General features: G+C 54.7%; 3 protein-coding genes across 18 annotated transcripts in view; 2 read left to right on the forward strand and 1 right to left on the reverse strand.

Annotated features, from left to right (window-relative positions):
- Nucleotides 1-6,697: 6,697 nt before the first annotated feature.
- Nucleotides 6,698-14,691, forward strand: pcnx4 (pecanex 4). Of its 2 annotated transcripts, none has more exons than XM_066694772.1 (11): nt 6,698-7,729; nt 7,977-8,732; nt 8,933-9,112; nt 9,223-9,743; nt 9,843-9,943; nt 10,440-10,562; nt 10,681-11,044; nt 11,293-11,396; nt 11,521-12,536; nt 12,688-12,874; nt 13,169-14,691. In XM_066694772.1, exons 2-11 carry the CDS (start codon nt 8,044-8,046, stop codon nt 13,418-13,420), a joined length of 3,537 nt encoding a protein of 1,178 aa, XP_066550869.1. In that variant the 5' UTR covers nt 6,698-7,729; nt 7,977-8,043; the 3' UTR covers nt 13,421-14,691. The 2 variants fall into 2 exon arrangements, with proteins under 2 accessions (XP_066550869.1, XP_066550870.1); XM_066694773.1 differs by having other exon boundaries at nt 6,698-6,840.
- Nucleotides 14,692-15,492: 801 nt separating this feature from the next.
- On the reverse strand, nt 15,493-19,933 carry dhrs7 (dehydrogenase/reductase (SDR family) member 7). Of its 7 annotated transcripts, none has more exons than XM_066694784.1 (8): nt 19,834-19,933; nt 19,150-19,293; nt 18,749-18,901; nt 18,344-18,450; nt 17,506-17,745; nt 17,241-17,363; nt 16,394-16,609; nt 15,493-15,620 (listed from the first exon to the last, which is right to left on the reverse strand). In XM_066694784.1, the coding sequence occupies exons 2-8, from the start codon at nt 19,277-19,279 to the stop codon at nt 15,573-15,575; spliced, it is 1,017 nt and encodes a 338-aa protein (XP_066550881.1). In that variant the 5' UTR covers nt 19,280-19,293; nt 19,834-19,933; the 3' UTR covers nt 15,493-15,572. The 7 variants fall into 7 exon arrangements, with proteins under 7 accessions (XP_066550881.1, XP_066550882.1, XP_066550879.1 ...); XM_066694785.1 differs by having other exon boundaries at nt 19,150-19,298; nt 19,834-19,905; XM_066694782.1 differs by having other exon boundaries at nt 19,665-19,888.
- Nucleotides 19,934-21,626: 1,693 nt separating this feature from the next.
- ppm1aa (protein phosphatase, Mg2+/Mn2+ dependent, 1Aa) overlaps nt 21,627-24,532 on the forward strand; it is a 57,420-nt gene continuing 54,514 nt past the window's right edge. For 2 of the 9 annotated variants that reach the window (XR_010805206.1, XM_066694780.1), the window contains exons 1-2: nt 21,656-22,026; nt 23,372-24,219. Coding sequence is in view for 8 of the 9 variants with exons in the window: in XM_066694780.1 (XP_066550877.1) it covers nt 23,386-24,219 (834 nt within the window). In the remaining variant the exon portion in view is untranslated. Of the gene's footprint in view, nt 22,027-23,371; nt 24,220-24,532 lie in introns of all 9 variants that reach the window. The other 7 variants (XM_066694779.1, XM_066694781.1, XM_066694775.1 and 4 more) reach the window with 6 other exon arrangements.

Consider the following 24,532-nt stretch of genomic DNA (forward strand, 5'->3'; position numbering starts at 1 on the left):
TTCTTCTGTTCGTTTATTAAAGTCATTATCGAAGTCCGTGTCTCAGAGGAGCCCCAGTGCAGCCACAGCTATTTGACGGTGATTTATTCTCTCTCTCTCTGTCAGACGACGCTGACGTGGTTCAGAAACAATCCTCGTTAAAAACAGACGCAGATGCCGGGCCACGGGGCCATGAGGCTCCGGGTCAGATGGAGGCCCGACACTCAGATAATCCGTCTTAGGAACACCTCTGTGTGGCCCGTAATCCGCCATCACTCGGGCAGGTCTCTCGTCCTGAACGCAGTCCAAACACAGAGTGCGCGTCCATCTCCCCACTGTGCGTCTTCCCTGGAAACCCCAGGTGCCCTCCGACCAGGAGAGGGGGCCCCTGCCAGGCAGTGAGTGTGTGCCGGCCAGATCCCAGGGTCGATGGATAAACAGCTCCTTGCACCAGTATGCTCGAGGGGCTGTCCTTCCTGCTTCCCTGCAGTGATGTGTTAGGACCACCGGGGGCCACTGGCGCACCGTCTCAGTCAGCCAGATGAACTGTCCACAAAATCAAACTGCGACGAGCAAATCAGCATTTAATCAAGAGTCCATTCCAGACCCGTCACTGACACCCAGAGGTGGTTTCAGAGGGGACCCGTGTCTTGGTAAAAGCTGTAAGCTATAGAGAGCATAGATAACTCAGTGTGTGTTTACACAGCTGTGGCGTTCAGTATCACACACTTCATTAGACTTTAGTGTTTCTGTAATTAAGTTATTTTAATATTGTTCACTAAAGTGCACTGATTCAGCCTCGAGAAAAGACTAATGATTCCAGTTGGCTGAATCAGCTCAGAGAGGTTGGGGTGCCACTCCACACAGAGATGAGACGTTTACACCCCCCGTCTTGTTTCACTCGTAGGAAACATAGAAACATAAGAAAGTGTCCAGTCGAGAGGAGGCCATTCGCCCCATCGTGCTCGTTTGGTGTCCATTAATAACTAAGTGATCGAGGATCCTATCCAATCTGTTTTTGAATGTTCCCAAATTGTCTCTTCAGCCACATCGCTGGGGAGTTTGTTCAGATTGTGACGCCTCTCTGTGTGAAGAAGTGTCTCCTGTTTTCTGTCTTGAATGCCTTGAAGCCCAATTTCCATTTGTGTCCCCGGGTGCGTGTGTCCCTGCTGATCTGGAAAAGCTCCTCTGGTTTGATGTGCTCGATGCCTTTCATGATTTTGAAGACTTGGATCAAGTCCCCATGTAGTCTCCTCTGTTCCAGGGTGGAAAGGTTCAGTTCCTCAGTCTCTCAGTAGGACATTCCCTTCAATATACCCTAGCATTGTGTTTGCCTTTTTTATTGCTTCACACATTGCTTGGATGGAGAAAGTGAGGAGTCCACATAGACTCCTAGGTCTTTCTCATGCAATACTTAATCTATTTCTATTCCTCCCATAGTGTAATTATAGTGGACATGTTTGTTACCTGCGTGTATTACCTTGCACTTGTCCACATTGAAGTTCATCTGCCAGGTGTCGCCCACAACTGACTATTATCTAAGTTCCTTTGAATAGCCTGTGCTGTTGAGAATGTATCTGCTGAGCCGCCTATTTTTCAGTAACTGCAGGCATGAACTATCTTATTTATTATCAGTTGAATATGAAGGAAGGCTTTAGGATCGGGGGAGCAACAGCAGGTGCGCTGGGGCGGACGCGTCCCAATTGTTCCCTGAAAGGAGGCCGTGTTTCAAACGGCAGAGCACGAAGGTCAAGGATTATTCATTATTCCCCTCGAACTTCCTAATGATACAGCTTGAGCCTTGAGAAGCATCCGTCTGTCTTTTAAAGAGACCTTTTTGCATATACTTCACTCGATTTGCGCTCAATCCCGGCACTAAGCGCGCATCCGGCCTGAGTGCATATTAATTTCACCGCATTATGACAAATGGCGCTTGATGAGACCCACTAAACAGCAGAGATGGAGAGATTGTCACTCGACGGCTCTCAGGGTCCCTTGATGAGAGCAGCCCTCATGCATATTCATAGGGACGGGCGAGAGGAGAGCAGCTCTGCCATCTCGTACCCGGCGCGGCGCCGAGTGTACAAGCACACAAAAACACGCCGATACCGATAAATATATATGAATACATATATGCACACATATGTATATGTGCTTGTGTGGATCTGCATAACCGCACATCTATCACCGAGCCTCGGATGCGCTTTAAATGTTAATTGCATAAAGGCGGTGAATAATGGATGTGCCGGAGTGCCAACGCGAGACTCTCCGTCAATCCTGGGAGCCCGGAGCTCGTCTCAGAGCTGGTGTAATGGGATGGAAAGTGACAGGTTGCGTTTTCATCTGCCTGCCCTGCCCCATCGGTCCTCGTTTCCCCCCCCGCTGTATCGGTGCGAGGATGGGCCCTGACTCTCCACTGTGGATGTCGTCGGCCCACGGGCACCGCGCACACGCAGGCCTGGCGGTGGGGGTCGAGACTCCTGTCCTGCCTAAGCGCTGCGAATCACGCCTGAGGTCGCAAACGCCCAAGTGGACCATTTGTCCTGCCGTTTGTTTCCTTTTTCTACTGCTCCCCTTGCCTCCTGGGGAGGGGGCTATAGCAGGAAATAGGGCAGAGTAAAAGATGGCCGCCAGTATCAAAGGGTTAAACAGACCCGAAAAAGCAAAAACGACGCAAGAAAGGGGCTTTCCCTTTGTGTCGGACGCTAATCCCAAGAACAAAGAGCTGGATATGAGAGCAAACAGCCTCCACTCCTGCTAAAGACCTCCTTTCTTTTTCCTTTACTTTTCCCTCTCTCTTTTTCTCGGCTGCTCAGAACTGATGAAAGGAGGTAGCAATCATCCCATCGCTGGGGCCATAACAGTCATTTGTCCTAATTGCTGAGAGGAGGGGGCCTCTGTTGATCTGATAGCTGTGTCTTTCGTTGCAGAGCGCCGAGCTAATGAGCGTCTCTACCTGCTGTCTGATTAACACACCGCCTCGCTGGGGGGCCACGGGGGTCCGCGTATGTGGGGGCCGGGTCCGCTCCCTCCTCCTGTCCGGTACGCTGTCACTCGGGGGCCGGCCAGGAAAGGAGCAACAGGTGCGAGGGCAGGAGCAGAAGAGAGATGCTGCAATTTCATCTCGATTGAAACCCCAATTTGATTGTGAAATGGGTCAGGCTCCCAGAGTGTGTTTATTTGTGTGTGTATGCGTGTGTATTTATTGTTCCTTTTTATTATTCCTGGATTTGAGGCACACTTAGGCCCCGAGAGAGTGAATGGCAGAGGCCACACAAAGCCGGGGTAAGAAAGGGTAAGAAGAGGTAGAAATGCTGTTTTATTGCCTCCTCAGAAACCTGTCATTGTGCCATTGTTGGCGTGGGTGATTTCCAGATATGGGCGGCAATAACGGGCACAATGACAGCTATCATTTCTCTCTTTTCAACCACGGTAATTATTGTCCTATGTTGTATTTCTTGCGGTGGGGGTGGATTGAAGGGAGGAAAGAAAACATAAAAGGTGTATTTGCAAACACGAGTCTAATTTGCCTCAGGCTTCCTGGTTGGCGAAAGTGCCCAATTAGCCTGAGAGCGGCTCGGGAAGACGTGACATGCTGACAAGAGAAATTAGTTTTTCCTCTCAGCGTCTGCATTCAGAGGAAATGGGGGAAGCGGAGCATCTGCTGGGCTGCTGTCCGCCGAGAGAAATGGGCAGTACAGACGGCGCTCCGGCACGGGCGCTCCTAGCCGCGCTGGAAAACGTCCACCGTAATTGGATTACGGGAGGAAGATGAACCGGCGCGAAGTGGGAGATCTTTTATTAGCCGTTATTGCCGCGGCTGGTGCCCATTGGCCGAGCCCCGACGCGGCGCAGAGTCACCCTTGAGTGGAAGAGCTGAGAGGAAAATATCAAGGTGAAGAGGATTCGGGTTGTGTGTAACAAGGGCAATACACCACCCCCCCAATTGTGTTTTGCTTCTCTTACACTGCCTGGAAGATAGAAGAAAATATAGTGTCTTAGAATGCCATGTGTGTGTCTTAGATAGTGAGACCTGCTTTCTTTTTCGTCTTTTAGACAGATTGTAAAAACAAGCCCTCAGCCAGGCTGTGAGCGTGGTGCCCAGTGCCCGGGCAGGGAAGTGAACAATGGGATGGGATAAAGCAGCCAGGCAGGCAGGCAGGCAGGCGACGAGTGCTGATCCCCTCGGCCCAATCCCACATGTTCTGAGCATCATTTCCGAAAGTGCTTTTGGGTATCCGCAAGATGGGGGGATTAGGAGATACAGCATCAACCTAATCCTGACTACCCCGTCCTACCTCCAGGCCGCGCCAAGGTCGTCTCACTCCTGTCCCGGCGCACCGATCCGGTTTCTAAACCTTCATTTTCATCCGTAAGGGGATTGGACTTGTCGACATGGACACAAACTACTCAGGACCAGCTCTGAGCTGGAGGGGGAGATTACAAGATATAATATGGCTCGAGTTGTCTGGTGTTTTTAGTGTCTTACGCGGGGCGAGATTGGTGGGGAAAAAAACAACAAAAAAAACGCGGTGTAATCTCCTCTGCCCCAGATCCTTATCTTCTTCACGTTAATATTTAACCCTTCGTCTTAACATCCCAGTGATCCTCGGGGTTGTTTTACAGCTAAGATTAACATCTGGGAGGCGGGTGGGGGAAATCACTTTCATCAGCGGAATATTAAAATAATAAAACGCAGGGATTTACACAGAACATTTGATATTAAAATAAAACGGCGACGAGCTGCGGTTTTTCGTGTTATTACGGGTAAGCCGCCGCGTCTTGGCCTCGCATAAGCCGGAGGAATTAAAGACGGAGCGAAAGCCTCGTGAAAATTGCTATTGTTCGGCCGAAGATGAATCGATAATACTCTCGCATTATTCACATTTGATCTAAGCGGGATATTATAGGGCGATGTGCACTTCAGGGTTGTTATTGAGCCACCGAAGGAGCCATCTCTCGTTCGTGACACAACCGCTTTATAGTTGTTTATAAAAAAGACAGTGGACTGTCGTTAATAATAAAGTCACAATACAAATGCGGGACTCACTTTGGCGTTGATCGTTTTCAAGGGCCCTCACGGACCCTTGAAAATGATCGATGCCAAAGTGAGTCCCTCAGGCCTGTTCTGTCCCCCAGAACCGGGGACAGAGCAGGTCGTTGGAGGGACCCCCCAGGTCCGAGCCAATGACAACAAGAAACCGAATAAGACGCTTTGTTTGGATCGGTAACCTGTCCTCCCCCACAAAAATTCTGCCGCCACAAACGGACACACAAACAAATGGGTGAAAAGAGCAATCACATGTAAACACGGGGATTACACTGGAGGGCTTAGCCTCGGCCGGCTTTCGTAATCAGAGTAATGGCCGAGAGCCTGCCAGGGCTCCAGTGCGCAATCACGCCGACCCGGATGCCCCAGGAACAGGGATGCTCTCTGTACGTCAGCCGTCCGTTATTGTATCAAATAAGCTGCTCGACAGCGATACTTGATACCGTAATTGATGTGGCCAGATGTTGCAGTCGCGTCCAGGCGAAGATCTGTTGACAGATGCCAAAACCTTCTGTCATATTTACAGTATGAATACATGCATACCTACATGTTTACATACACGTATATAAATCTGCATGCCCAGCACACGTGTGTGAAGGACGCTGAGGGTCGGGAATTGAGCAGCGGTTCTGAGAACTGCTCTCTTTCCCAAGCATGGGTAACACTGTCTGACATGTGACTCACACATGCAATCTGTAAGCTGAAGAAGGCCACATGTCTTTCTCTGCCTCATTGCCTGGAAATCTGTACGCTAAGACTTGTGCATTGTAATGCCTGTCAGATCGGCAGATTATGAAATAAACCTGTTCCACGTCACTCCGGGCCAGTTGGTGTGCGATCCGAGCTGCGAGACGGGGCCGGGCGAAGGCTCCAGGAGAGAGAGGCGCGCTGGCTGGATGGAGAGCTGGCTCAGTGAGAGCAGGCCGGGCTGACGGACGTACTGGGCCGCCTGGCAGGGCAGAGAGGACCGGTCCACGCAGACAAAGTAATGCTACACTGCCCAGAGCTCCCACCAGGAACAGGACGTTGCCCTTCCTAAGCAAGCAGATTCAGGGTCTATAGTTCAAACGTCCTCCACTGCAGTTTGCTTGCGGTTTCCCTGCTCTTTGCTAGACATCCAAACCTTTGCCGCAACAGCTGTACGCAGACTGGCTTCTGCACGCCCCAATAACACCCCCCTGGCTGCGACACGGTACACGCTCAAGACAAGACACAAGTCCGTCCCCCGTCAAATGTGACATTAGGCCATTCTGGGAGCCTTTTCACTCAATCAGTCCAGGCACATCCCATTACGGGCAAGAAATAATACTAATACTGAAAAAGAAAAGACCACTGCATAAACAGTGCTGCACCCTGTTGTGGGCTTCTGGGGAAGGAAAACTCTTTGTGTTTTTACCACGGTGAATACATTAATTTTACTGTGTTTTGCTATAATCCAATGGTCTGCACTTTACTGATGCTGTACTGCAATGCGCTGCATACTGTGCCACACTGGACTGTAATGTATATACAACAGAAAAACTGCGGCCTCTTCTCATCTGACCAGCGCGCAGCACGTTTCTGAACAACGCGCCAGGAGGACTCTGGTCACATGACGGGGGTGCGGGCCGGCGCTTCCCGGGTGAAAGGTCGCGGGGCGGGCGGGAGTGAGGGCAGCAGCCCGGCAGTGTGGCGGAAGTGCGCCTCCGGGACGCGGCGCAAAACACAAGGGGCCGGCGCTGCACATCGCGCTGATCTCGCCAAATCCTCACCGGCTCCCGCAGACCGAGCGACCGAGCGACGCGCAGGCAGGCGGGCAGGCAGGCGGAGGAGTGAGTGTGTAGCCCGGCGTGCATTCGCTGCTTTCACCGCTAGCCTGGGGGTCTTGGTCGGGGTGGGCTGCTGTCTGCCAGCCACACACAACAACGCTGGCGTATCATCACCTGCGCGATTGTGTGGCATTATTATTATGATTATTATTATTGTGTCAATCATTTTTCAGCAGCCCCCCAACTAGAGCCGGTGCATCCCCCCTTCACAGTGTAACAGCGCAGGAAGAAAGTTGGAGGAAGTCGGATGTAGCCGCACTTAGTTTCTTTGCTCTCTCACTGGCTAGCTGCAGGTGGCATTGGCTGTGTGTGGGGGGTGTTGTGTTATTGTGCTCCGGCTGGTTTGTTGACGTTCACCCTTAGAAACCAGGCAGAGGTGCAGCCTGCCTACCTGCCTGCCTGCGAGAGACCGGGCGCAGAGATTTGCTTTGCATGATCGACAGGGTTTTGTCTGCAAACAAACACAAACTGCAGCCAACGGGAGCTTCTCCATTACAGCATCAGTTAACGGTTAATAACGGACTCGGATGAGCCGTTAACCTGCCCTGAAACGGACCAAAACCAACCGAACAGAAGGATCACATTTAACCATCAAAAGCCGTCTTGTGTTTGTCCAATGATATGAAACAACACGTTTATATATCAAGCTTCGCGTTTAATTTTTTCGGAGATTGACAGCAGTAAGAGTGTGTTGTGGTAGTCCGGACGGCTCAAGTTGTACAGGCCGTGGGTGGGTGTGTAACTTTCACAGGGCGGTTCACTGAAGTCCACCAAGAGACCAACGGTGCAAAAAACGATTAGCGTCCTCTCTCACTACTCACTGCGTAAAACTAACTATTACTGAAGTGTTAATGGTACTACAGGACAATCTGGGTTATTTGACAACATAAAGGTAGGATATACGTGCAGTTTTGCTGTTACTTCGTGTGTTTGTGTTTTGTTTGTCTGTATAACGCCTTATTTTCGCGATTGTAGGGATTGTGTATTACTTTGTTGAATTTTGGGTGCCTTGGATAGATGGTAATAATTGCAGCATTTTAACATCCTGAGATTTATTTCCGATACTCTTAGGTAGTTTGTTTAACAGTTTACTTCTTGGCTATTGACCGGCGCTGTGTGCGTGTGTCTCTGTGCTGCAGGCGATGGGGCAGTGGGCCGCAGCCCAGTGGACGGGATGACTGGTGCCTCCTGCTGGCGCTGATCAGGATGGGCCCGGACGTGCCACTGCTCAATGAGTATAAGCAGGACTTCTTCTGGAAGCGGTTCCCCCAGACCGTTCTGGGGGGCCCCCGCTTCAAGCTGGGCTTCTGCGCCCCACCGTACGTCTACGCCAACCAGGCGATCCTGTTCCTGGCGCCCTGGCTGCTCGGGGGGGCGGCCACGCTGCTGCACCAACTGCGGCTGCTGGAGGACTACCAGGCGGCCGCGCTGGCGGGGGGGTTGATGCTGTGCGTGGCGCTGGGGGTGCAGGCGCTGTGCGCGTGGGTGCTGCGCAGGGCGGTGCCCGTGCAGCGGCTGCAGACCCCCAGCATCCTGGCCGACGAGGAGGAGGTGGAGTTCGCCGGCTGCGCCAGTGCCGACACCGTCCGCTTCATTGTGCCCGGGAAGAAGTTTGCTGCGAACATCGTGCTGCACGCCGCCCTGGCGGGGGCTCTGTGCGGGCTGGGCACCTGGTACCTGCTGCTGGACCGGCTGGTGGCGCTGTTCAGCGGCACCGGGGCGGCCGTGCCGGTGTTCGTGCTGAGCTGGGTCACCCTGTGCATCGCCGAGTACTCACTGGTCATCAACACGGCCACCGAGACGGCCACCTTCCAGCCGCAGGATGCCTACGAGATCACACCCCTGACGCGGCCGCTCTACGCGTTTGCCTTCATCGCGGTGGACCTGGCGCACAGGTGAGTGGCACAGGAGCCACAGGCCCGGCATGGGTTTCTCCCCATCATGCGAGGCAGGTTCGGTGTAAACTGTTCAACGTGGCACCAGGCAGCCATGCAGGGCCTCTCTACAGTGCATGGTGACACCAAGCCGGCAGTGGCAGTGCCGTGATGGTACAGCCTGCCCTCCCTCATGCTCTGCCCGTCTGTCTGCCCCATAGGTTTGTGGCTACAGCTCCAGAGCTGCAGCAGACCAGCCAGGTGCTGCACGTGGTGTTCCTGTTCCTGCCGCTGCTGTGGGCGCTGGGCGTGCTGTCCCCCGTGGACGCCCTGTTCCTGTGGGGCATGGAGCAGGTGCTGGTGTTCGGGCTGGGCGGCTCCCCCATGTCCACCGACCTCAGGTACCTATGCGGGGCGGTGGGCTGCGGTAGAATGCGGTATGAGTGTGGTTGGTGCAGGAGGGTTGTTTTTTGTGTGCTCTGCTGACTGCGTGCGTGTTTGTGCCCCACAGGCTGCTGCTGATGTTCCTGGTGTCGGTGGCCGTGGCCGTGTGTGCCGCCTTCATCCCGAGCGCACTGGGGGTCGTCCTCTTCATCACTGCCGCCGGCTTCCTGCTCAGCCTGGACCTCAGCCAGGTGCCGGGGCTGCTGAGGCCCTGCGGGACAGGCGTGGTGGGGATGGGGGACGGGCGCTCGGGGCCGCCACGCTCCCTGGGCTGGACACCGGGCTGGAGGGAGCTGCTGCTGCATGGTGCCCTGCTGCTGGCCGCACTGGCCGAGGCCGGGCTCCTGCAGGTGTACGTCGGGCCCATCCAGGGGTCCGCCGCCGACCTCCAGGCCACTGTCAGCTACATCCTGCTCGGCCTCCTCGTCATCAGCTGGGCGCTGGGAGAGGTGCAGGGTGCCTATCTCTTGTGGGGTGTCTTCCGCAACCCCCTGTACCCCAGGCAGACAGGCAACATCGACGCATTGGAGAAGGAGCGGCGCCGGCTCCGGAGGACGGGCTTGGTGCGCAGGGTGCTGCTCGGACTGGGTAAGCCGTCTCGGTGTCTCCCCGCTGCTCGTCTCACGCGTTGTTGTCCCAGCCGCGCACGTCTCGGATCCTCACTGCTCCGTTCCCCATGTCTTGCAGTGTCTCCGTTGGCCATGATTGCGTTCCTGGCTGTGGACGAATCTCTGCAGCGGCTCCACAGCGCCGCGCTGAGCGTGGGCTTCACTCGGGCGTTCAGGGTGGTGAGTTCCTGTGCCGTATGCAACACTGTAAAGGGACGGGGGCGCTAGATAAGACCTGCAGAGTAATTCTGCAACTTAAGAAAGTTTACAAACGAGAGGAGGCCATTCGACCCATCGTGGTTCACAAGGGCATTTAGAAACACGTGAACGTGCAGTGATTTTTGTTTTGCTTGGTCTCGGGGACCTTGTTTGTCTCCATGAGGTCGTTCTCAGTGACCTGCCAGGCGTTACGGCATAGATCAAATTACAGCTACTTTCAGTGCCAGGGAACCGTTTCCAGTCCCTCGGAGTGGGTTACAGTGTAAAGGGTCAAGTCGTGCAGATCGAGGGGCTGCTCACACCAGCAGAGTGCTGGGATGGCGGTTCGGTTTGGTCCGGTCCGTTTGGAGCCGTCTGTGAAACCTCTGAGTGATGTAATCGCTCCAGGACGCGGATCAAACCGACGTGGCCAAGTGAGTGACCAAGATGTGACCGTGTGTGCGCTGCCGTGTCGCAGGTGTGGCAGAGCACCGAGGACGCCCTGCTGCAGATGTGCGTGGTGGCCGTGGTGCGGCTGACAGCCAGGAGCGCCAACTGGGTGTGGTGGGACGATCTCGGCACTGGGATCCAGCTGCTGCTGGTGAGGAAGCACCCTCTCTCTCTCCTCTCTCTCCCTTTTGCAGTTGAGTAGAATGTCTGTCTTCTCCGCTGCGGCACACCGTGTCACTCTCCTCTCGCCCCCGTCTCCCCCGCGGTAGGTGGGCCTGGCGCTGGACCGGCTGGGGCAGTTGCGCTGGAAGCTGCAGTTCCTGGTGACAGTGCTGGTGACCTCGTGGACGGAGAAGAAGCAGCGGCGCCAGTCCGCGGCCGCCCTGCTGGCGCTGAACGGCATGCTGTGGCCGGTGCTGCTGGCCGTGCTGGGCCTGTCTGCCCTGCTGGCCGCGCCGCTGCTGCCCCTGTTCACGCTGCCCGTCTTCCTGGTGGGCTTCCCCCGGCCCCTGCGCAGCTGGCCCGGCCCGGTGGGCACCACCGCCTGCTCCTGCCCCGACTCCATCTACTACCAGCAGATGGAGTGGAGCCTGGCAGACGCCTTCCACACCGCTTTCGCCACAGGAGCCCTAGGTGAGTGCTGCCCACTCGGTGTCCGCCCCCCCGCCTGTGTCCATCCCTGTGTCCGCCCTGTGTCTCTGTGTGGGCCCCCCCTGTCCCAAGCTGTGCTGTGCTGTACCCCTGTGTCTCACCTCTCTGAAAACATTGAGAGTGAGGCTGAGAGACACTGCGGTGTCACACAGCACCGAGGCCAGACTGACTCCCGTCTAACACAGTGTGCCCAGTTTCTCATCCCCCCCCCGCTCTCTCCGTGTCCTCAGGGTCGCCCGCCCCGGGGTCGCACTTCCTGGGCCGCTTCCAGGACCGGGTCATGTGGATCGTGGTTCTGGAGAGAGGTTACAGCTACTGCTCTCTCAATATTAAGGTACATGTGTCTTTGTCATTTATTTTTGTGTATGTGTTCGGGGCTGTGTGTACCGTGTGTGTCAGGGCAGGGCTGTGTGGTGGCGTGTCAGGCCGGTGCGTGACTTTGTGCCGATGTGTTTCAGGGCCTGGAGCTGCAGGAGACTTCGTGCCACACTGCGGAGGCGCGGCGTGTGGACGAGGTGTTCGAGGCGGCCCTCGAGGGCCCGGGCCGCTGGGGCCTGAACAAGCACTTTGCCAACATGCTGACGCCCTGCGCCGCGCTGCCCGTGCGCCTGTACTCCGACGCCCGCAACGTGCTGACCGGCATCATCGACTCACACCAGCACCTGCGGCAGCTGAAGGACGACTTCCTCAGGGTGCTGCTGTGGGTGCTGCTGCGGCACGGCGCCTCGCAGGCCGGGGAGGTGGCGGCGGACGACCGGAGGAGCGCCAGGCCGGCCTGGATGGGCGTGGAGGTCGGCGTCACCGCGGCCCAGAGCCGCTTGACGGGGCGGCTGAGGGGCGGCTCCAGTCTGAACTCGGACAACCTGGACGACTGGTCTGATGACGACGACGACCTCTTTGGGCCGGGCGCCGGCATGGCTCTGCGGGGGGGCGAGGCGGAACGGGCCACCACCTGCCTGCCCGGCTCGGTGGAGATGCACAGTCTGTTCGGGACCTCTGTCGGCGCGGGGCCCCTCAGGGCGCTGGGGCTCCCGGCAGTGGACAGGGGTGGGGGGGCCGGGGAAGCGTCCCGCTCCGGTGCTCCGCCCAGAGTGGTCTTCGGCTCCCCACACGCCGAGCGGCTCGGCCTGCCCCGGGAGTGGCGCGCCGGGCCCCTTCCTGCCCCGCGCCTGCAGCAGCTCCACGCCGCCTTCCCGGAGGACTGGTACCAGTTGGTGCTGGGCCAGCCGGCGCTGGCGGGGCAGGGGGAGCGGGCCGAGGGCGTGGCGCGGGCCCTGCGGGGGGATGTGGTGCTCAGGGAGCTGTACGCACAGGTGCTGCTGAGCTGCTACGGCGTGACACTGGGCGTGGAGTCCACCATCGTCAGCCCCAGCTATGTGTACCGGGCGTACTGCGGGGACGTGCCCTGGACGCCCGGCCTGGACTGGCTGACCACAAACGTGCAGCTCTTCCAGCTCGTCCTCAAGGCCTTCAGGTAAGGACCCTAGAGAGCCGGACCGGGCCCTGGCGGCGCTGTAACGTGTATTAAAGGTTAATTTAAACGCAAGGAATAAACAAACCCGTGCAGACCGTCCTCTGCCTGGAGGATTCAGCACGCTCTGACCCTCCTCTCCCTGGCTGTGCAGGTTCAGCTTCAAGCTGCTGTTCGACCAGGCCAGCCTGGGGCCGCTGGAGGGCCCAGAGGAGCTGCTGGGCTGGCTGGAGGAGTGCGAGCGGGACTGGTACGTGGGCCTGGTGTCGGACAGCGGCTGGCAGGACGCCGTGCTGCAGGAGAAGCCCTTCCTCTTCTCGCTGGGCCACGACCTCACCATGGTAAGCACAGCCGCCCGAGTCGCAGAGCGCACAACATGGAGGACCCCGGAGGACACTGCGGCCCACAATGCACCACACCAGCCCAGAGCTTCCTATTGACACTGATGCAATGTATTCTGGAGTGTCGGACCTCACTGTCTCGGACACCCCTATCTCAGTCTCACTGTCTCAGAACCCACAGTCCCCACTGTCTCGTTGTCTCACTGTCTTGGTCCCACAGTCTCACTGTCTCAGGGCGTGGAGACGCAGTGCCGTGGTGACCCGCGTGTGACCCGTGTGTCTGTCCGTCCGCAGGGCACCTACACCGGTCGGGTGCTGACACTGCGGGAGCTGCCGGTGCAGGTGGGCCGTCTGAACGCGGAGGGCGTGCGCGGCCAGTGGGCCAACCTGTCCTGGGAGCTGCTGTACGCCACCAACGACGACGAGGAGCGCTACAGCATCCAGGCGCACCCCGTCCTGCTGCGCAACCTCACCGTGCAGGCCGCCGACCCCCCACTGGGCTACCCCATCCACTCGTCCCGCCCGCTGCACCTGCCCTGTTTCTGACCCCGCCCGGGCCCCCAGGGCCCCCAGGGGCCACGAGGCAATGCGACGGAGAGGCGAGGATCGGCCCAGTCCGGTTAATGGCAGTGAGCCCGAATGACGCAAATTGTCAAGGTTTTGGGTTTTGGAGGTAAAAGGCTTCCTGGCCCTGCAGCCTGCGAGAGAGAGAGAGAGTGCAAGGGACGTTTACAAAAAGGATTCCGTTTTTATACGAGAGAGAAATCTCCTTTCAGCACACACTACAGCACGGGTAACACAAGGGAAACGTTCGCTATTACTGTTTAACACTCTATTCCCCGTCGCCGTGATTCCCGTTCGGCCGAAAGGAAACCTACAGTAACAGGAAGTGGACGAGTAGATCGCTGCCCACTTGATACCAGAGCCCGGCCCCTCTGCACCCCACTGTCTCTTGTTACTGTAGATCTCTGCCCACTTTATACCGGACCCTCGGGGGGCCGCGGACCCTCCAGGACCAACGAGCTGCTGCAGTCCGTCCCCCGTCCATCCCACGATCGAACACCGTTTCAGTGTCAATCACAACACACACGCGTTTGGCTTTTATTAAAGTCAAATTAACGGTTTGGTATTTTTTGTACATTTTAAGCTGAATAATGTACCATTTGTTGATCAAAAGGTACTTCAACTATAATATCCTCATATCCCGAGTGTGACGTTTTTGTTTCGAGACACAACCCCCGTGGGAAAGCCGTCTCTCTGCTGCCGAGACTCACTCCCTCACAGCTCCGGTGCTGACCCAGGACATTTTAGTATATTGTTTTTTCTAAAATATGGAATGTGTTTTTCTACTTTTTATACCCTCCTACGGGGACGGGCGCTCGTTAAACGCAGGGGAAACCGCAAACAGAGCGACTCTAAACTCCGCTAAATCCACTAAAGAACTTCTGTTAATTGCACTCTGTCGTTATTTAACGAGCACACGTCCGCTCACGCACTGAGGCGAGAAAAAGAAAAAAAAAAAAAAAAAAAGACACAAAAAAACACTCAACACTGTGCCTTTGGCTTTAATTGTGTCACTCTAATACAGTTGCTAATTGTTATCCTCTGCCTTCACTTCTCTCCCTCGTCTCATTATCTCATTGTTTTCCGTTTGTTTGCTGTGTCACAACTTTCTGTAAATAGATTTTTTTAAGCTGTCGTTCCTGTAAAGTATGTATTTGTATATAAACGCAGACACACTTGTATTTATATTATAGGCTTTTGAAAGAAGTTTCGGATTCTTATTTTATTAAAATGTTATGTATTTTCAAAATGTTGACATGAGTGATGCCCTGGGTGTCTGTTCTACCCTACCGTACCCTACCCTGCCCTTCCCTGGGTGTCTGTTCTACTGTGTTCTACCCTACCCTGCCCTGCGTGCCAATTCTACCCTACCCTACCCTGCCCTGTGTGCCAGTTCTACCCTGCCCTTCCTTGGGTGTCTGTTCTGCCCTGGGTGGCAGTAAAAGTCTGCTTTCGGCCTCAATGGTACCTTTGTAAAAGCGCGCGCACACACACAAACACACACACACACACAAGTCCATAAGCGCAGTTAGGCGGCGGCAGCATGTGCGAGCGCCACCGGCACAGTGTGGGCAGCAGACACCGCAGCGCTCTCCAGCCCCGGCTTCACCTTCAATACGACATGCTTTTAATTCCGACTTCAACACCCCAGAAATCAATAATTTAACCTCGTAATTAACTCTGGAAAAGAGCCCCAGCAGGGAAGGCCTGTTTTAGCAGTTCGGTGAAAATGCAGGCGACCGCTGAACAGCCCTGGCTGACGCACTCTCCGTCCGACGCCCCGGCCTGCCATTGTCCGCCTCGCGGGGCTCTTAACACGCTGCCGTTTCAGGTGGATGGGGGACATGGGTCTGCTTTAAAAGCTGCATTATGTTCCGCCACTCGATCGCTTTTACTGGCAGAGCCGGCAGTGTGTTTATATATATTTATTTATATCGCGCAGTAGCAGGTGCATTAAAACTCCAGAAGTGCCGAATCGCCTCACTCCATTCAAGAGTGAAATATTAAATGGACCTCTGCACCGACTTTTACTTCCATTTCCTCTCCAAGCAAACCCCAGTGGACAACACAGCTTTATTTAGGGTGATTAGCAACACAGTGTTCATCGTTATAAGGGTCAGACAATGAAGAAGATTCAGGAGGTCTTCGTCTTGGGTTTTGTGAAATAGGCGGCGTCGGCGTCCTGGGGAAACGAGACAGAAAACAGTGTGAGTCGCAGGCTCTTCTGTGAGACGATGGGACAAATGTGTGATTATAGGAGAGACAGAAAAAACTGGGGCGAGGGGTGCGCATCTCTGGGCCGGGATCAGACACTGAGTCTACACTCTCTCTCACACTGACATCCTCACTCTGGGTGGGATCGGGGGGCACCGCTATAGTGTCACACTGTAACCCCCGGACCCCCAGCAGGGTCCGTCTCTGCAGTGTCTCATCCCGGCAGAAGGAGAGACACAGGGCAGGAGACCCCCGCACCCCCCACCCCCCAGCTGCAGCAGCTCCCGTGTGCCCTTAACCAGCCAAATCCGCTCCCTGCCCGGGCCTCACCGCACTAACCAATCTGGGCCTCCAGCTGGCGGGTCAGCAATGGAGCCAAGCGATCGCTCCTGACAGCTGGTCACTCGGCCCTGGCCGGCCCTCCCCCCGGGCCACCGGAGCACACAGAGGAGGAGAGGCAGTGATCACACATTCGCTCGGGCACACAACAATACACGACACGCTGCCGGGGTCAGAGGACACCAGAAACGTTGCGCTGACCTGTTTTTGTTTTTTCTGGTAAAATCTTTATGTATGCCTTCAGATTTTCCTGGGATTTCTCAAATTCTCCGTTATAAAACTATAAATCCTCTTAATATCTGTTTCTGATGCACAAAAACCAAACAATACGGAACAAAGTGTCTTTTGAGAGACACCCCACCCCCATCCCTCCCAGTGCTCCTAGTAAAGGCGGATACAAACCAGCCCGGCCTTGAAGTTCTGCACCCGTCTGCTGCCCAGACGGTTGGTCAGCGCCCAGGCCAGGGTGGGGGTGTACTGCCACAGGTAGTAGAAGAGCAGGAAGGGCTGCTGGGCGATCCACATCTCCTTCACCCCATTGGCCACGCCCACCAGGATGAGGCGGACGCAGCGGGACGTGGGCATCTTGTGCCCCTGGTCCCCAGTGATGGGAAGAGCCTGGAGACCAGAGGGGACGGGGAGAGGGTGAGAGGACGGAGAGTGGACGGGATGATGGAGAGGGGACGGGGAGAGGACGGAAAGGACAGAGAGGGGATGGGGAGAGGGTGAGGATGGATAGGGGACTGAGAGGGTAAGGACAGAAAGGAGTGGTTGAGAGGACGGGACGGGGAGAAGGTGAGGATGGAGAGAGGATGGAAAGGATGGGGAGAGGGTAAGGACAGAAAGGAGTGGGTGAGAGGACAGGGGACAGGGAGAGGGTGAGAGGATGGAGAGAGGGTAAGGACAGAAAGGAGTGGGTGAGATGACAGAAGGGAGAGGGTGAGAGGATGGAGAGGACAGGGAAAGGACGGAGAGGGGATGAGGAGAGGGTGAGAGGATGGAGAGGGGACTGAGAGGGTAAGGACAGAAAGGAGTGGTTGAGAGGACAGGGGACGGGGAGAAGGTGAGGATGGAGAAAGGATGGGGAGAGGACAGAGGGGACGGGGAGAGGGTAAGGACAGAAAGGAGTGGGTGAGAGGACAGGGGACAGGGAGAGGGTGAGAGGATGGAGAGGAGACGGGGGGAGGGTGAAAGGACAGGCAGAGCTCTTAAAGGTTGGATGGGGAGGGGGGACGGGGGGCTACCATACCTTGTCCAGTTCCTCTGTGAAGGCGTTCTGTACGATGCTGGACTGCACCGGCCCAGGACACACGGTGGAGATGGTGATTCCAGGACTGTCCGTCAGCTCCGTCCTCAAGGAGTTGAAGAAGCCCTGTGGACACAAACATATCAGCCTCCAGCCAGCTGAATGGGACATGGTAACAGGGGAGGCGGCAAGGATCTGGCCTGGGCCGGAGCCTGGCGGTGGCACTGGGTCGGGCTGGGGTTGGCGCTGGGGGCAGCAGCGTCCTCACCTGCAGCGCGTGCTTGCTGGCAGAGTACCCGGTTGCCAGCGGTGCCCCGGCCAGCCCCACCAAGCTGCTGACTGTCGCCACCGTGCCGGCGCCCCGGAGCACCATGTGGGGCAGCACCTGCTTGGTGATCGACACCGTGCCCAGGAAGTTGAGCTCCATCAGCGCCTGGTACACCTCCAGGCTGGTATCCAGGCACAGGGCGCGCTGGCTGCGGCCACCGTTATTGACCAGGACGTCGATCTGCAGAGGAGCCGGGACAGCGGTCAGTGGGGGCGGCGCACACACATGCACACGCACACTAGGGCAGGCAAAGCACGCAGTCTCGCAGCGCAGGGGGAGGGGAGGCCATGTCAGCTCGCATCACGTTGAAGGGAATGAACTCCTGACCCCGCAGTGCTGCTCTGCCATGGCACCGCACAACACCCATCCCCCTCCTGTACACAGCACTGCAGAGCCACAACACACACGCTCCAACACGTGTACACGCACATACACTGGACATACATGCACAAACACTGGAGTCAAAGGACACAAGCTCCATATAAGAGCTACACCAATATTATATTGCTTCATAAACTGCGTCTCAAAGATATCCCCCCTCAATTACCCCTTTAACAACAGGAGCAGCGAGTGTGTGTGTGTGCGAGAGAAACTGAGAGTTTGTCTCCTGATTAGAAGCGATCTTCTCTGTAACGGCTGCTTCCACCTCCAAAGCCGTGGGAGATGCTGCAAATGGTTCAACCCTCACAGGTCCTTCAACACGAGAGGAACTTCTTTCCCTTTCTTAAAAAGAGGAGTGAGTGAGCGAGCGAGCGCCGGTGAAGAGCCAGGTCCTCACCCTGCCCCAGTGCTCCAGCGCGGTCTTCGCCAGGGCTTCGTGGCTGCCCCTGTCCAACAGGTCGAGCGGGAGAACGAGGATGTCCTTCTCCTGCAGTCCGCATCTCTCTGCAGGGTGGAGAACAAACGGGAATTCACATCGGGCAGCCAGGGAGAGTGTGTGTGTGTGTGTGAACCAGGTCAGTGTAATCTCACACTGAAGCACTTCTCCCTGGTATTCATGGATTCAGGGTTAGATGACCTGTGTGCATCAGTGTTTAACACATTAACGTCTGGTCTGGGAAAACATCTGACTGGCAATTAGCGAGAGGCCGAGTCACTCCCACCCCTGGGCCGTAACAACCGGCGGTAGACCACGGACCACGTGGGGCGGATCCCACAGCCCCCTGTCCCCCGGCTTACCCACCCACACAGCCGCGCTTCACCCTCTGCAGCTCGTCCTCCCGCCTGGCAGACAGGATCAGGGCCGCCCCCAGGCTGGCCAGCTGGTAGGCCAACTCCTCGCCGATGCCGCTGGACGCGCCCGTGATCCACACCACCATGCCGCGCAGCTTGTCCTCTGTCGACAAACGGGCAAAAAGAGGCCATATCATTGGGGGAACCCCCTCCATCGCGTGGCGTTCAGTCTGGCTGGCAGTGCTCTCACGGGGCCCCCCAGGTGTCTGTAAAGTGTCAGTGACTGAACACTGCAAAACAGAGAAACACTGGTAACACAATGCGACACACTTACTGTCAGTGTGTGGTTAGTGTGTAACCTGAGCAGGACCACGCCAGGAGCCGTTTGCAGCCGGACAGGCAGACCCCTACCTGGCTTGCTTCCAAACGCGGCAGCCCACAGCAAGGTGAAGTCTGCGTCTGCGCGGGCGAACCGAATCAGCTGGACCAGCACGTACAGCGCCGCAGCGCACAGGAGCCATGACGTCATGCAGCACTCCATCACGTCAACACGGGCTGCTCTGACACGGGACGCAATGGCATGTTTTATACACATAACATGTATGTTGCATGTTGTAGCCCCAGCCTGCTGAAGATTGTGCATCACCTGACCTTGCACATCAGGCAAGTGTCAGTCATTGATTGGCTCATTAATTAAAACTAATCAAAGTGATCACAAAGTGGAAACAGTGCCAAAGACTAACCAGTTTATAAAGCAGATTTCTTCAAGACGTAAAAGTTAGTCATTGTAAGCTAAGGTTTAGTGCTTTAATAGCAACTAAAATCAGTCAACGTTGATGACACAAAACAGAACTTTCAAATACAAAAATGATTCCCTCCAACTGTTGCATGAATATTATTGCGATGATTCCTGCAAACAGGCTTACATCAGAGCAGCAAAATAGGCCGCAGGTCACAACTTTCTGTTCAGCTCGTTCCCACAAACTCTCGACTGGGAATCTCCCCCTCAGTACACAACCATCACTCCTTCATCCCGATCTGCGAGAAGACCTGCACCTGGACATCACCGACCGCTCCTCCAACACCTTCACTCACCCGGTCCGGTCCAGAATAAACCCACCAGCAGGACAACGACCCGGAAATGAACTGTCAGGACCGAAGCCACTTCCGCCCGCAGTTGTAACCAGGAAGTGCCGTCGTTACTGCCGGTCAACTGCGTGCGTCACAGTTGAGCTGTTACTTTGTATCGGCCATTCATTGCGTTAACAGCGCACACACGGTTTTATAACACAATTATATCACATGACACTACTGCTGGTGTTAAATAGCTCATCCCTTACTAAAACCGATGTATCTCATCCATTTTAGAGCGTAAAACGTGACCGTCACCGTCAGCAAAACGAGTGTGACCTTGTGCACAATAACGAGGGAATAAAACATCGTGACAACTGAGACCTGTGTGTTGCGTGTTTTCAATGCGAATCACTTCCAGGATAATGAAGTGAGATGTTTCTATGAAGTGGGATTGATATGTAATAGACATTCCAATATTAATTGCGATTGAATGTAAAATATACTCTAATAATAAAGTCTATAAAGTGTCCCAGAGCACCGTAGGCATACCATAATGCATGTGATTATATGAAATCCTTCTCATCCAGCAGAAATTGGGTCATTTCCAATCCCATTACTACAACGCCCTTACAGTTAATGCTGATCAATTGCAGATTACCTTCTGGCGAAAACCAATACAACTATTATAAGACCTCGAGCAAGAATTGCAATGTGACGAAACGTAGTAATAATAATAGTAACAACCAGAATTGTAATGATCTAACGATGCTTTGTCTGCACCTGACAGAACTCTTTGCATGCATTTCTGCAGATTATGTAGGTCCAAACCCTTTTTAAAACACAAATATGAGCCCAATAAGGAAAAGTGTGGTACTGTAGGATAGCCAATAAGTCATATAGCAATAAAACAATGTCGGAGGCGACACAAAATGCAATTGGGAACAGCCAAAATGCATCCATATGATTGCATACTTATCTGTTACAAGTTTCAGCAAAATGCTTGTTATACATCATTATAATGTATTGCCCTCGTCTATTGCCCCAGAGACGCTTCACCTTGATATACTGCACTGTAATCCACTGTGTTGTAGTCTGCACATTACAGTTTTGCATACTTTATTATTGATTAGGTATTATGTTTCTATTACCATGCAGACCTCTGCCTAGCCAAAATATAATGAGCGAAAAGTGTGAGAACAGAGGAACAATCACAATAGTTTTCCGTGATGGGCTGCAAAAGGCCAGGGCGGTAGACGGGGATGGCAGGAGGACAGGCATTACTTTACAAGGAATTGATAATACATATATATATATCAAATAAAATAATTTGCAATCATATATATTTTCAGTTTAATGTCAGTATCAACTACAGTGGAATCGTAAATTGAGGTAGGCTGTCAATCCTCACTGCTGGTTGGTTAGGGAACAAATGTGTTGCACAATTCATCTCTCTAGACATCCCGTGTTGGCAGTTTATGATCATTCACTGATTATTTAAAATGGCCTTTAAACAAATGTACCGAGAATCAATAATGTGTGTTGGTATCAGGTTAACAAATAAAAGCGCAAGCAACACAATTATAATATTATTCTTGCAATGCAAAGCAACATATTATATTATTTTTTGACTGCACTTTCATGTGCAAGCAGTGCATCCGTAAGGGAAGGAGTAACTATGGAGCAGCGCCGCACACATGCACAACACAAGCACAAAGCGCACGGCTGCTACGGCGGCCCGGCAGGGTCAGCCCCGCTGCGTGAGCGAGCGAGTGCGGAATTTGCGCCGCTGCGATGATGTCATCCTCCCCAGCGCGCAGGCTGCTGTCTGCACATCCGGGTCCCGGGCTGCGGGCGCTAGGCTGAGAGGTGCCGCTCGCTGTGGAGGCTGGGCTAGAGCACCGAGGTGAGGGGCTGCCGCTCGCACACACGCCGGCCGGAGACACCGTCGCACCGCACCGCACCGCACCGCACCGCAGGAGCGCGTCCGCCTCTCACAAGCGTCTCCCCCGAAGTAATGCATCCCGGGACCGGCGAGCACGGAGCGCGGCTCGGGTTTTCAGAGTGAATGTGCTGAACGGCGCTTTCTCCCCCTCAGTACAGCTCCTCTCTCCCTCCCTCTCTCTCTCTCGTCCTCGGCGTGTTTCCGTTCCCGGTAGTGCTATCCGCCGCCGCCTTTTGTTCGTTACCGCGCCGCACAGCTCGCCTCGGACACGGGTAAGTCGTGGTGGAAGGCGCCCCCCGAGCCCGAGTGGCGTGTGACGGCGGCGCGGCGCTACGGGAGCCCGGGGACTCGGGGAGGCTGGGTGGGGGGGAGGGGTAGGCCGTGTCAGCAGAGGCATAGGGGGCGCTTGGGCCTATAGGGGACGGGGAGGAGGTCTGGGCCTAGCGCGACGCTGGCGGCTGGTTTGTCTGCGTCCACAGCACGCTGGACGGACAGATCCACCCGAGGATGGGTCGTACGCGGTATCGGCCTGCCTGCATAGCGGCGTTTATAAACATTATCCTGGTTCTCTGGGCTCCTGATGGGCGCACAGTGCGCCAAAGCAGCGAGGGGACCGCAGCCCCGGGCCTCGCCGGGCCGGGCGGCGCTCTGACAGCTGACAGGCCGGGCTGGGCTGTTTGTTTACATCCAAACAGCGCTGGTCGTTACTAGGGGAATATTGCATGACAGGCCTTTGACTCATTTTGATGGTTATTGTGCGGGCAGCTTGCTTTGGGAACATCCAGCTCAAGTGTTATGTACAGCTACGATTAGTGTAAACGACTGATCTTAATAAATGCATGTATATATATTTAAAATTATATCCTTTTGTAGGAGTTCAAATGTCCTCTATACATCTAATTTTTGACCCGTGTGAGGTTATAGTCAGTTTTATAATAAAGGTTTAAAAGACTAAATTGGATAAATTTCAGGGATTCTGTGTGTAAATCTTTTTTTAATGTAAAACTCAAAATGGTTTCTCCTCCAAAGAATAAAAATGAGTGACAGCTTATTTTTAATCTACAATACATTGTGCAGTTGTAGTTTCATTCTAGACCAGGAAGAATGTAAAATTAATTATGTTTATGTTTATTAAGTGCTTGTTAGTGTATTTCCCAATTTTGTATTTTTATTATTTTTTATTTTAATCTGATTGGCTGATGCCTTGCATATAAGGCAACAGTAAAATGTTAACCGTGGAAATGTTGCTGGTTGTCAGTTTTAAACACTGTAAAGTGGTTTAACAACAAATCATGCACTTCGTTTTAGTGTAATTCAAAATTCAATTCAATTTAAATATTTAAATCAATGCATTCTGCCCACGTATGTACGTTTTCAATATCTTCTTTACACTTGCATGGTTTATGTGTCCAGCTGTATCTCCACACACACATGAACGTGCATATTTCCCCAAGAATTCGAGTCCGCAGGTTACAACATGCGCCGTGTGCTTTTGGGGATGATGTTACCGTCTCTGGTGTTTATGTACGGACTGTGACCAGCAGCTGGCGATAAACTAAATTACTTTTTAATTCTCTTACCGTTTTCTTCGTTTTTTTTTTTCTTCGTTTTTTCCAGCATAGAAAGCAACCATGGGCGCGTTTTTGGACAAGCCAAAGATGGAGAAACATAACGCCCACTCGGAGGGGAACGGCCTGCGCTACGGGTTGAGCAGCATGCAGGGCTGGCGGGTCGAGATGGAGGACGCCCACACCGCCGTCATCGGTCTCCCCAATGGGCTGGACCCCTGGTCGTTCTTCGCCGTGTACGACGGGCACGCCGGCTCGCAGGTGGCCAAGTACTGCTGCGAGCACCTGCTGGAGCACATCACCAGCAACCCAGACTTCAAGGGCGCCGACCCGGAGCCCACGGTGGAGAACGTGAAGAGTGGCATCCGCACTGGCTTCCTGCAGATCGATGAGCACATGCGCGCCATCTCGGAGAAGAAGCACGGTGTGGACCGCAGCGGCTCCACCGCTGTTGGCGTCATGATTTCGCCCCAGCACGTTTACTTCATCAACTGCGGCGACTCGCGCGGCCTGCTCAGCCGCAACGGCAAGGTGCACTTCTTCACGCAGGACCACAAGCCCAGCAACCCACTGGAGAAGGAGCGCATCCAGAACGCCGGTGGCTCTGTCATGATCCAGCGCGTCAACGGCTCCCTGGCCGTATCCCGGGCGCTCGGGGATTTCGACTACAAGTGTGTCCATGGCAAGGGGCCGACGGAGCAGCTTGTCTCGCCGGAGCCCGAAGTGTACGCGATCGAGCGGTCCGAGCCCGAGGACGAGTTCATCATCCTCGCCTGCGATGGCATCTGGGACGTCATGGCCAACGAGGAGCTCTGTGACTTTGTCCGGTCCCGGCTGGAGGTGACGGACGACCTGGAGAAGGTGTGCAACGAGATCGTGGACACCTGCTTGTACAAGGTAAGGTCAGACTGGCTCCCCGGGGGGTTCAGCCAGGGCTGTAAATAGATGACCCTGTGATGTGTCCCCTTGTGTAGTAAACCGCTAGTTAGTTTGATCTCTCTCCGATTCCCAAACAAGTTTTAGTTGACCCTGTTTTGTGCCGTCAGCCTGTGCTTGTGAATTTGCTTGGCGTTCGTGGGGGTGGGGGGTGTACAGAATGCCAAATTGTCACCGACGCGTTTAGCGCTGGTGTGTGTGTGGCCTCTCTCCCCTCCTTCCACACACCTCTGCTGATTGTGAGGAATCCCAGCGCGGTCGCGGGGAGGTCTCG

The sequence above is a fragment of the Amia ocellicauda genome, chromosome 21, assembly GCF_036373705.1.
Source record: "Amia ocellicauda isolate fAmiCal2 chromosome 21, fAmiCal2.hap1, whole genome shotgun sequence".
NCBI classification, from domain to species: domain Eukaryota; kingdom Metazoa; phylum Chordata; class Actinopteri; order Amiiformes; family Amiidae; genus Amia; species Amia ocellicauda.

Bases quoted from the DNA above. Each gene is read 5' to 3' on its own strand.
- pcnx4 (XM_066694772.1), top strand. From the start codon at position 8,044: ATGGGCCCGGACGTGCCACTGCTCAATGAGTATAAGCAGGACTTCTTC. The intron at 11,397-11,520 runs GTACATGTGTCT...GATGTGTTTCAG, and splicing joins ACTGCTCTCTCAATATTAAG to GGCCTGGAGCTGCAGGAGAC. The intron at 12,875-13,168 runs GTAAGCACAGCC...GTCCGTCCGCAG, and splicing joins TGGGCCACGACCTCACCATG to GGCACCTACACCGGTCGGGT.
- dhrs7 (XM_066694784.1), bottom strand. From the start codon at position 19,279: ATGGAGTGCTGCATGACGTCATGGCTCCTGTGCGCTGCGGCGCTGTAC. The intron at 18,902-19,149 runs GTAGGGGTCTGC...GTTTGTCGACAG, and splicing joins CGCGTTTGGAAGCAAGCCAG to AGGACAAGCTGCGCGGCATG. The intron at 17,746-18,343 runs GTGAGGACCTGG...GCTCCTCTGCAG, and splicing joins CGCTGGAGCACTGGGGCAGG to ATCGACGTCCTGGTCAATAA.